This window comes from Theropithecus gelada, chromosome 13 (genome assembly GCF_003255815.1).
Source record: "Theropithecus gelada isolate Dixy chromosome 13, Tgel_1.0, whole genome shotgun sequence".
Taxonomy (NCBI): domain Eukaryota; kingdom Metazoa; phylum Chordata; class Mammalia; order Primates; family Cercopithecidae; genus Theropithecus; species Theropithecus gelada.
The window spans coordinates 57,436,202-57,449,016 of NC_037681.1; the positions used below are offsets into that span (position 1 = coordinate 57,436,202).

Here is a 12,815-nt window from a genome sequence, read left to right on the forward strand (position 1 = left end):
TGGCCAGGCTGGTCTTGAACTTCTGACCTGAAATGATCCACCCGCCTCGGCCTCCCAAAGTGCTGGGATTACAGGCATGAGCCACCGTACCTGGCCTATATGCATATCTTTATATGTAAACAAGAAAATCATAAAAATCACATAAGAGCTACATTCTAGTTTATATGCATTGCCTTATCATTATCACTTTAGAAAATACTTGATAAACACCTATGCTTAATAAAAGGCACATATTTATCCTCTTCATGTCCCTGTGATATTCACAGGAAGAACTATCCTCACTTTCCCAAGGAGGACAATGGGTCTTAGAAAGAGGCTAATTTAAATCACCTATTTTTCCCGGTAATACCAGCATTTTGGGAGGCCAAGGCGGCAAATCACCTGAGGTCAGGAGTTTGAGACCGGCCTGGCCAATATAGTGAAACCTCCGTCTCTACTGGAAATACAAAAGTTAGCTGAGGCAGGAGAATTGCTTGAACCCAGGAGGCGGAGGTCTCAGTGAGCCGAGATCATGCCACTGCACTCCAGCCTGGGAGACAGGGCAAGACTCTGTCTCGCTGAAAAGAAAAACAAAAAAAAAAATCACATATTTTTCAATTTCTAGCATTTTCTATAAGTCTTTTTCTTTTTCCTCTCTTTTTAAAAATACCTGTCAAAATGGAGGCAACATAGCATAGGGATTAAGAATGCAGGCAACGGGCTGGGTGGGGAGGCTCGTGCCTGTAATCCCAGCACTTTGCAAGGCTGAGATGGGAGTGGGAGGATTGCTTGATGCCAGGAGTTTGAGAACAGCCTGGGCAACATAGCGAGACCCCGTCTCTTAAAACAAAACAAAGAAAAAAAAAAGGCTGGGCATGGCGGCTCAGGCCTGTAATCCCAACACTTTGGGAGGCCGAGGCAGGTAGATCATGAGGTCAGGAGTTCGAGACCAGCCTGGCCAACATGGAGAATTGCTTGAACTCAGGAAGCGGAGGTTGCAGTGAGCTGAGACCACACCACTGCACTCCAGCCTGGGCAACAGATTCAAAAAAAAAAAAAAAGAATGCAAGCATCGGAAATTGATTGATCTGGGCTTCACTTCTTACTCCAACCACTCACTAGTTTCCAAAACCTTGTAAAAGTTCTTAACCTCTCGGCTGGGCGTGGTGGCTCACGCTTGTAATCCCAGCACTTTGGGAGGCCAAGGCGGGAGGATCACGAGGTCAGGAGATCAAGACCATCCTGGCTAACACGGTGAAACCTGGTCTCTACTAAAAATACAAAAAATTAGCCAGGCATGGTGGCGGGAGCCTGTAGTCCCAGCTACTCGGGAGGGAGGCTGAGGCAGGAGAATGGCATAAACCCGGGAGGCGGAGCTTGCAGTGAGTTGAGACTGGGCCACTGCACTCCAGCCTGTGCTACAGAGTGAGACTCCGTCTCAAAAAAAAAAAAAAAAACCCACAACAAAAGTTCTTAACCTCTATCAGCTTAAATATTTCATCTATAAAATAGAGATAATATCAGTCTCTGGGTTGTTAACAGAATTAAATAATGTATGTTAAAAGCTCAACCCTCTGAAAACATACATAATAAATGACAAAGGAGAAAAAGGAAAACTCTGAAAGGGGCTTATGTATTCACGATATCTTTACAATAACTTGCTGACTTGGGAGTTTAACCATGAGTAGAATTAGTTCAGTGGAATTAAGTGGTACAAACATAGGCTTTAGGATCATAAATGTGCCACTCATAAGTTGACTAACTCTAGGCAAGTTACTTATCTTCTCCCAGTTTACTTCCTCATAGAAAATTAGCTAATATCTTTTTCCTCTAACATAAAGAAAACAAAATTTAGATAATATTTACCTTACGACAGTGGCTTTTCAAGCTATGTTCCTAATCCTTAGAGTTCAAAAAAAGTGAAGCAAAAGTCCATGAAGACAAGTGGATAGCACTCTAGGCCAAAGGAACTCCATTTTTAACTTTGTTTTCATGGGACTCCAAGTAAAATTTCATTTAAAATGTTTTCTCTGCTCAAAACTCCAACAAACATTATCATGTCATAGGTTTCTCATAGGGATTAAACAAAATGCCACATGCAAAAAGCTGAGCGCCAGGCTTTCAGTAAATCCAAGTATTCAGTACATAGTAATTGTTATCACAAAATTTCTTCAAGCAATGTGATGGTGATAGTCAGGAAATTTAAAGATAGTGATTATCTGTCTAGGTTCCTTAATTTCAGATGATTTACTTACCTTGTAGTTCAGGGCCAACAGTAGTTATTATAGCACCTAAGCATCGACCCAAACACTGATGAACTTCCGTATGTGAAGGCGGAACTGTCAACAGCAAGGTAAGAACTAGAGATAATGTTGGTTCCACATAGCCACGATACATCGGACCGCTAGAATCCACTATCAAAGCAAGTGAATGAAGAGACCAAGTCTAGAATAAAATACAATTTCATTTTAGTTGTAAGGAAGAATTCGAATGTACTGAATTAAGTATACTGAATTGTGACATGGGTATACTCTTAATATTCTGAGGCATATCAATGTGAAGTAGCAAATGAAGATTGTAGGATATTTTCACACACACTCTCCATCTTCACTGTAGTTATATTTACTTATGTATAATAATGTCTAAAAAGAAACAACAAAAACAAAATATTCAAAGGGTCCACATGAAGATTCAGCCAATGACCCAGGACCTAGGTTGGAGTATTACAGGAAGAGAGAGAAGGAAAGTTATTTGAAAAAATAACTTGATCAATCTAACAAATCTAAGGAAAATCAAAAAAAAGAGGAAACAAGTACACAGAATAATAAACAATAAAAAGAAAATATGTTTGAAGGAATGTACGTGAATGGGTGAAATTCTCAGAATAAGACAGACTTTAAGACTAGGCTGATAAACAAAATCTTGCTATGCACTATTATAAAAACAAACCCTAATACATTTGTCCTAACAACTTACCACAGTCATTTTTATTTTACAGAGCAAATAATTTTCCAAAAATTTTCTAAACTTTTATAATAAAAAAATCAATAATATTATACCTGGACTTCAGGGGATGTCCCATCTTGTGCTAGAGCCAATAAAATGCTGACACTGGTCTTCAGATGTTGTCCTGAGCCTATTCCACCAACATAACGATGCAAACAACCAAGAGCCAATGAATGACCAGTCCTAGATACAACATCTCGAGCCGATTTCAACCTGAAAAAAAGATTATGCTTCAAGAACTGATTTTGCTGTTTCCCTATAAAAACAACAACCTTGTAAGTCACACAGAAACAGGGAATTATTGGGGAAATAAGAAAAGATTACAATCAATTACTTCTTTCTCTCTCTACTCCCTAACAGGAGTTAGAACTTCAATTTAAAATAACTGCAGCTGGGTGTGATGGCTCATGCCTGTAATCCCAGCACTTTGAGAGGCTGAGGCCGGTGGATCACTTGAGCCCAGGAGTTGGAGACCAGTTGGGCTAACATGGCAAAATCCCATTTCTAAAAAAAAATTAAAAACTTAATCGGGCATGGCAGTGCATGCCTGTAGGCCCAGCTAGTAGGGAGGCTGAAGTGAGAGGACTGCTTGAGCCTGAGAGGTTGAGGCTGCAGTGAGCTGTGATCACGCCACTGCACTCCAGCCTGGGTGACAGAGCAAGACCCTGTCTCAATAATAATAACAATAATAATAATAATAATAATAATTGGTTAAAAACATATATTTGACCGAATAAAGCCTATTTTAATTTTAGAGAAAATCTGACAACTCATTTTTAGTATTAATTACTCCTTGAAAAGTCAAGACTTACTTGAAACATTTTTATATTTTAAAAAAATAAAATAACTTTTATGTCTGGTTTTAAAAATAGTAAAAAGGTATTTGTATTCACAGTATTACATAAAATATTTTACACTTAAGAAATACCCTATAATTATGATTTGAACCTCTTTTAAAAAGGTCAATCTTTTTTCTTTGTGAAATATATTTTACATGAATTCAAATACATAAAAGGAGATGAACATTACCTTAAAAACAAGCTTTGAGACTCATATACAATATGCACCAACTTCAGATATACAATTACATTTTAAATGTATATAAAAATATACAATTTAATGAGTTTTGATATAAGTATACAGTATGTAACCACGGCATAATCATTAGAACAGGGATGTCCAAGATGAATATGAGGGGTCTTCAAAAAGTTCATGGAAACTACGCATTAATGCAAGAACTATACATGGATTTCAATATTTTGGGGTACCAAAATAAACTTGTACTAGCTTGTTGTAACACATTTGAACTGGACCTAGTTTTAGGCACTAAGAAGGATAAGACATCAGTTTGAAAAGTGCCCCTATCAGAGCAACATAAATTCTGCTAAAGCTGAAGTAATAACAAACATCAAATTTATGGTGAAGCTTGGGTGGAAGAATGGTGAAATCACCGATGCTTCATGAAAGTTTGTGGGGACAATGCTCTCAAAGATATCAGCAAATGAAAATGAATAGCTCGTTTTAAGAAGAGATGAGGCAGGCTGGGCACAGTGGCTCACACCTGTACTCCCAGCACTTTGGGAGGCCAAGGCGGGTGGATCACTCGAGGCCAGGAGTTCATGACCAGCCTGGCCAACATGGTGATACCCTGTCTCTACTAAAAATACAAAAATCAGCTAAGTATGGTGGCACGTGCCTGTAATCTCAGCTACTTCAGAGGCTGAGGCAGGAGAATCACTTGAATCAAGGAAGCAGAGGTTGTAGTGAGTCGTGATCACGCCACTGCACTCCAGCCTGAGTAAGACTGTCTCAAGAAGAAGAAAAAAAAAAAAGAAGAGAAGGGATAAAATAATGTTGAAGATGAAGCCCAACAGCTGAAGACCACACCCATCAATTTGAGAGAAAATAATGCATAATGCATCTTACCTGTGCCCTAACTGAAGAGTATTGATGATTAACAGCAGAAATAACAGCCAACAACATACATATCTCAACTGGTTCAGCTAACATAATTCTGACTGAAAAGTTAGAGTTGAGCAAACTTTCCACTTGATGTGTGTCAAAACTGTTCTACCCAAATCAGCTGCAGACAAGGCAGAGCTTTCAATGGTAACTTTAAACAAGTGAGATCAAGATCCTGAAGCATTGCTTTAAAGAACTGTAACAGGAGATGGAACATGGCTGTAACAGTAAGAACCTGACACAAAGCACAATCAAATCAATAGACATCAAGAGGTAAAAGTGGTTCGGTCAAAGCAAAAGTGGACTAGTTAAGAGCAAAGGTCATGGCAACAGTTTTTTGGAATGCTTAATACATTTTGCTGCTTGATTTTCTAGAGGGCCAAAGAACAATAGCATCTGCTCATTATAAAAGTGTTTTGAGAAAGTTAGCCAAAGCTTTAGTGGAAAAATGACTGGGAAAGCTTCACTAGAGAGTTCTTCTCCAAGGGCAATTCTGCAAGAGTTTCAGTGGAAAGTCATTAGACAACCACTTTACGGTCCTGATTTGGCTTCTTATGACTTTTTGTTTGTTTCCTAATCTTACAAAAATTTTCAAAGCGTGCTCATTTTTCTTCAGCTAATAATGCAAAAAAGACTTCATTGACATGGTTAAATTCCCAGGATTCTCAGTTATTTAGGGATGAACTAAATGGCTGGTATCATCACTTACAAAAGTGTCTTGAACCTGATGGAGCTTATGTCAAGAAAAAAGTTTATCTTTTTTACTTGTACCTTTTCATTCTATTATTCCAAGAACTTTTTGAAGTCCCTAATAGAAGCCACATATGTAATTCAAAATATTCCAGTCGCCACACTCCAGAAGACAAAAAGGAAACAGGTGAAATTATTATTTTTTTAAATAGAATTGAAGGTTTTAGTGTTCAGGCTGGTCTCAAACGCCTGGCCTCAAGTGATCCTCCTGTCTTGAAATCAATCTCAATAAATTTTATTTAACTCAATATATCCAAAATATTAAAATATCAAGATGTAATCAATATACCAAATCATTGAGATATTTTACATTCTTTTTTTGAACTAAGTCTTCAAAATCCAGTATGTATTACACACTCATAGCGTGTATCAATTTGGGCAAAATGCATTTCAATTGCTCAATAGTCGTATGTGGGTAGTGGCTGCCATACTGACAACACAAGATATAGGACATTTTCATCACCACAAAAAGTTGCCTTAGGTCCCTTTGTTGTCATATTTCTTCCCCCAACATCCTGGCAACGACTGATCTGTCTTCTATCACTATAGTTTTACTTTTTATATAGTTTCATACAAATGAAATCAGACAGTACCTAGTCTTTGGGGTCTGGATTCTTTCACATAGAATAATGCTTTTAAGATTCATCCAATTTATTGTATAAGTAGTTTGCTCTTTTTATATAGCTGAGCAATATTCCATTTATGAATACATCACTATTTATCTATTCAACCATCAATAATTGTGGATACTTCCCAGTTTCTGGCTCTCATAAATAAAGCTACTATGAAAGTTTGAGTACAAGTGTTTGTATGCACGCACGTTTTCATTTCTCTTAGGTAAATACCTAGAAGTAGAATGGCTAGGCGAAACAGAAGTGTATATTTACGTTTATAAGAAACCATCAAATGATCTTCCAAAGTGTCATTCTGCATTTCTACTGGCAATGTCTGAGAGTTCCTGACCTACCCTTTGCTGAGATTTCAATTATATGCATGTTACACAGCTTGATATTGGTCCCAGAAGTCACTGAGACTCTGTTCATTTTTAATTCCAGTCTTTTTTCTCTCTATGCCACATTTTTTGATCGTTTCTATGTCTTCAACATCACTGGAATGATTCTTTTCTCAATTTCTGTGAATTTCAGTCTTAATTCTAAGCTGGTGTAAGATGTCAATACACAAATACAGCTGACTGACCTGTTGTTTCCTACATCATTGTCTAATCCTCTGTAAATCCTATCCGGTGTATTTTTTCATTTCACACACACATTTTACACTTCTAGAAGTTTCCTTTGGGCTGTTTTTACAAATTCTTTTTCTCATATCATGCTTAGGTTTTCCTGTACTTCCTTGAAAATGTAAAGCATATTTATAATAGCTCTTTTAATATTCTTTTTTGCTAATTTCATCTTTTTTTTTTTTTTTCATTTCTGGGCCTGTTTCTACTGATTGATGTTTTCTCCAAGTAAGAGGTCTTATCTTTCTGCTTCTTTATGTGTCTGGTAATTTTTGATTGGATACAGGATATTGTGAATTTTACAATGCTGAGTTGCTCCATTTATTGTATTCCTTTAAATATTGCTGAGTTTTGTTCTGGGATATAGTTAAGCTACTACTAAAAATCAGTTTCATTTTTTCAAAGTTTGCTTTTAAGCTTTTTTAGGGTGGGTCAGGGACATTGCTCCCATTACTAAAGCAATATCGTTCTGAGGGCTTCATCTCAGGAGGTCTTTCTATTCTGAATAGTGGGAACACGAAATATTCTCAGCCCTGTGAGTTCTGAACATTGTTTCACCTATTCCCTTTTGATGGTTTTTTCCCTGGTCTTGGGTAGTCTCCTTGTATTCTTGCACATATCAGTATTCAGCCAAAGACTTTAGATGACCCTTCTGTTCACAGCTCTCTCCCTGTGCAGCTCTCTCCTCTCTGTTATTCTACCTTACACGTTCTAGCTACCTTGCCTCTCCAAATTGCAAATGCTCTCTCCTCAAGTTTGGGTTTCCTATTTCTGTACTTAAGCCTGGAAACTTTCTTCAAGCAGTAATCTGGAGCAATGTTAGTGTTCCCTTTGTTTCTTTCCCATCCCTAGGAATCACTGTCCTATGCTGGCTGTTGTCCAATGTCTCAAAACTGCTGTTTTATTTATTTGTTTTTCTAGCAGTTTAAGACACAAGGGTAAATATAGTCCCTGTTACTCCACCATTAATGGCAGTGAAAGTCCTGTATATTCTTTTAATGTGTATCTGAAAGAATAGATTTCATCATTTTGTTCATATTTAACTAGTAATGTAGAGATTTGAAATGAAGCTAACATGTAAACCTCATTTTAAACAATGGAAAGGATCAAATAAAAGGAGCTATGAAGGAATACTTTTTTAAGCCATAAAATACTATGACTCATAATCACGCACCAGTACAGTCAACTACTATTAGAAAACAGAACAAAATACTACTAAGAATAAAGCACCTAAATTAACAAAGCAGCCTAAAAAGCAATTTTGGTTGTATTTTCAAAACTTCATTAAAACTCTCAATAAGCTATCCACAACCAGACTTCTGACAACCTCATAAAAGTCGAATGGGCCAGGCGCAGTGGCTCATGCCTGTAATGAGGCGAAGGTGGGTGGATCATTTGAAGTCAGGAGTTCGAGACCAGCCTGGCCAACATGGTGAAACTCCATCTCTACTAAAAATACAAAAATTAGCTGGGCGTGGTGGCGGTCGCCTATAATCCCAGCTACTCGGGAAGCTGAGGCACAAGAATCACTTGAACCCAGGAGGTGGAGGGTTGCAGTGAGCTGAGATTGTGTATTGCACTCCAGCCTGCGCGATAGAGTACGACTCAGTCTCAAAAAAAAAAAAAAAAAAAATCGAGAGATGAATAATCATCCCCAAGACTCTAGCTGGCCAGTTTGCCAATTGTAAACAACAGAAAATTCTAAGTGCTGTCACAGAACAGATGTTAAGAAATGTGGCAGACTGGGTGCAGTGGCTCATGGTTGTAATCCCAGCACTTTGGGAGGCCGAGGCGGGTGGATCACCTAAGGTCAGGAGTTTGAGACTAGCCTGGTCAACATGGTGAAATGCTGTCTCTACTAAAAATACAAAAATTAGCCGGGCATGGTGGCGTGTACCTGTAATCCCAGCTACATGGGAGGCTAAGGAAGGAGAATGACTTGAACCTAGGAGGTGAAGGTTCTGGTGAGCCAAGATCGCACCTGTGACAGAACCAGACTCCATTTCAAAAAAAAAAAAATGAAGCTGGGTGTGGTATGTCCCTCCTGAAATCCCAACTACTCAAGAGGCTGAGGTGAGAGGGCTGCTTTAGCCAAGGAGTTTGAGACCAACCTGGGCAACACAGCAGGGTCCCATCTCAAAAAAAAAAAAAAAAAAAGAAAAAAGAAATGTAGCAATGAATGAAGTAAACTAGGTCTATCCATAACAGTATTTCTAACATATTATATCTATCCTTGGGTAAGTAATCTTTACCTCTTGAAGCCTCCATTTCTTTATCTAAGTGAAATTATTATTATTACTAAAGAGCAGTTGTTTTGAGGAATAAAGTTAAGAATAAATGCAATCTGTGAATTCTAAAACATTATACAGATTAGAAAGTTATCTTTGTATTATTATTTCTCAAAAAGTAACAGTTTAGTGAACTACAAAGTAGAATCAATGTTCACAGTGATAATCATCTATTCACAGTAAATAATCTGAGATATAAGAATATACATTTCTCAGAGGTCTCAAAGTGACTTTCAATTGAATGGAAATAAATTTAACTATCAAAGATTTTTATTTTTATCCGAACTGGGTCTTAAGCAATTGAAAGGTACTCCCTATTGACTTCCTTAGGATGGTTTACAGAATGATTCCTGTTTTAATTTCTGTGAATTTCTGTGTTCATGCTAAGTTAGCATAATATTTCAATGTGCAAATATCGATGACGGACCTGTAGCGATAGGAGATTTTAGCGTTTCACAGTCAGATATTATATCAGCAAGAGATGATGTTGATGAAAACAGTCTAATATAATGAGGCTGTGAAAGACAAGTTTTTCCAAAATACAGCCAGATTCTGCCAAATCTAAGACACCATAGTTTTAAAAAATGTACTATTACTTTACATAGCAGTATAAAAGAATTAAAATGCTGCCAAATATTACAACATTTCATACAGAATTTAAGAAAAATCCCAGTTTTAAATAAAATTGAAAAATTGGGCAACAAAATCTTCGTAATAATTATTTTAGATCATAATTAAGGATTTGAAAAAGATAATGAAAGCAAGCACTGATAATACTTGTAAACCACTAAATTGGGCAGGTATAAATAAATGAAATGCCCTTGTGTTTCAAAGTACAAAATAAATACAGTATCCTACAGACACTGAGGACACAGACTTTTTTTTTTTTTTTGTTCCTGAGACAGCGTCTTGCTCTGTTACCCAGGCTGGAGAGTAATGGCATGATCTTGGCTCACTGCAACCTCCACCTCATAGGCTCAAGCGATCCTCCCATCTCAGCCTCCCAAGTAGATGGGACTACAGGTACAGGCAACCATGCCCAGCTAATTTCTGTATGTTTTGTAGAGACAGGGTTTCACCATGTTGCCCAGGCTGATACAGAATTCTTGGGCTCAAGTGATCCACCCACCTCAGTCTCCCAAAGTGCTGGGATTACAGGCAGAAGACAAAGCGCCAGGTCAAGGACATATAAACTAAAACTCCTTGTAATTAAAAAAAAGATACCCTTCAAGAGCTTTCTAAAGAAACATACTCCTAATTAATCTGTTATGAACAGAGCACAAAACATTAAATGGATAACTAAGATTGTTTCTAGCTTTTAATAAATCTTTTAGGCCGGGCGCGGTGGCTCAAGCCTGTAATCCCAGCACTTTGGGAGGCCGAGACGGGCGGATCACGAGGTCAGGAGATCGAGACCATCCTGGCTAACATGGTGAAACCCCGTCTCTACTAAAAATACAAAAAACTAGCCGGGCGTGGTGGCGGGCGCCTGTAGTCCCAGCTACTCGGAGGCTGAGGCAGGAGAATGGCGTGAACCTGGGAGGCGGAGCTTGCAGTGAGCCGAGATCGCGCCACTGCACTCCAGCCTGGGTGACACAGCGCGAGACTCCGTCTCAAAAAAAAAAAAAAATAAAAAAAATAAAAATAAAAAAAAATAAATCTTTTAATAAAAAGCTACTTTATAATCAATGGAAAATATTTGGAAAGAGGCAAACTAATCTATTGCTAGAAAATAGCAGCAATCATTCTGCAGAAGATTAAGTGTCTGGTTATATTTTAACTGTCTTCTGCCTGCTCATATTATCCTTAGTGCATTAGGGCATTATTGAATAACCAATCAAATTGCCATTCACAAGTCAAGACAAGGAAAGCTATTTACAGATATGCAATAATTCAGCAAATACATATTCTTCAGAACTACTACTTCATAGCCACTGCTTCATACTCTTTCTCTTTTATTAATGATCATGATGTAGTTTGGTATATTTAATACTCAATATATACATGATAGCTAAGAATGATATAATTTTTTTTCACTCTTTTTTTAAAAAATTTATTTATTATTATTATACTTTAAGTTGTAGGGTACATGTGCATAACGTGCAAGTTTGTTACATATGTATACTTGTGCCATGTTGGTGTGCTGCACCCATCAACTCGTCATTTACATCAGGTATAACTCCCAATGCAATCCCTCCCCCGTCCCCCCTCCCCATGATAGGTCTCGGTGTGTGATGTTCCCCTTCCTGAGTCCAAGTGATCTCATTGTTCAGTTCCCACCTATGAGTGAGAACATGCGGTGTTTGGTTTTCTGTTCTTGTGATAGTTTGCTAAGAATGATGGTTTCCAGCTGCATCCATGTCCCTACAAAGGACACAAACTCATCCTTTTTTATGGCTGCATAGTATTCCATGGTGTATATGTTACATAACACAATGTCAATTCTCGACAATCCTTGATTTTTAATTTCTCTACTTATGTACTTGATTAACAACTCGACAGTCACTAATAACTCATCATCTTAATGATACTTATTTGGGTCTCTGAGATCACTCTTTATAATTAACATGTAAGTAAATCCTTAAAACCTGATGCTTAACTATTCTGTTTCAATCATAATTTAAGAGGAAAACTTGGTAGCAGTTAGAAAAAGAATGGCTTATCCCAAAAAGTGGATAATTAACAGAAAGAATAAAGAGGGACAAGGAAAGGCAGGGAGAAGAGACAATGACTTCAGAGCACCTCTTCACTGAATACACATAACTGAGAGAAGTCCTTATTAACATTTTTCTTGATTCCATTAAGTAACATTCAAGAGCCGGATTAGAAGGCCTCTCCACACAGAAAGTATCTAACATACTACAACTTTCCCAGATTCTAGAGTTGAATCAACTGCTAAGTTAAAAATTGAGATCATTACAAAAAAACCCACAAAATATTATCACATGCTATATACCATGCGGAAAACATATACTCCAGTTAATTATTATTTAAAAGACATCTTTTCCTACATATGAAACTTGTTAGTAAAGAAACCCACTTACTTGTCAAAGCTATATTGGGCCATTCTAGCAATAAAAGTTGCTTCTCCAACCACCTGAGCCATTCTTCCAAGAGCTTCCCCCGCCGCACAACGTAAGATGGGGTTTGGGTTGTCCAGGGCACCCATAACCAGTGTTAGAGCAGATTTACGAACTTCCTCAGGTCCTAAAGTACTTTTGTTTTCAGCTAAGCCCTACATTAAAAAAAAAAAAAAAAGCAATTCATAATTCATGATTTTTTTTTTTTTAAAGCAAGGTCTTGCTCCCTTGCCAGGCTGGAGTGCAGTGGCACAATCACTGCTCACTACAGCCTCGACCTTCTGAGCTTAAGCAATCCTCTCATCTCAGCTTCCTGAGTGGCTGGGACTGTAGGTGCGTGCCTGCTAAAAATTACCCTGCTGGACTAATTTTTAAAAAATTTTTGTAGAGACAGGGTCTTACTATGTTGCCCAGGCTGGTCTCAAACTACTGAGCTCAAGCAATCCTCCTCTGAGCCTCCTAACGTGCTGGGATTACAGGCACACCTGGCCTCACAATTCATATTAAAGGAGA

At 37.8% G+C, this 12,815-nt stretch overlaps 1 protein-coding gene across 1 annotated transcript in view; it reads right to left on the reverse strand.

Annotated features, from left to right (window-relative positions):
* The window catches only part of HEATR5B (HEAT repeat containing 5B), a 105,967-nt gene that overhangs the window by 58,699 nt on the left and 34,453 nt on the right, over positions 1–12,815 (reverse strand). Inside the window, exons 18-20 of the mRNA XM_025354649.1 lie at positions 12,267–12,457; positions 3,039–3,198; positions 2,235–2,424 (exon numbers count right to left, since the gene is read on the reverse strand). Coding sequence (XP_025210434.1) covers positions 2,235–2,424; positions 3,039–3,198; positions 12,267–12,457 — 541 coding nt within the window. The remainder of the gene's footprint in view (positions 1–2,234; positions 2,425–3,038; positions 3,199–12,266; positions 12,458–12,815) is intronic.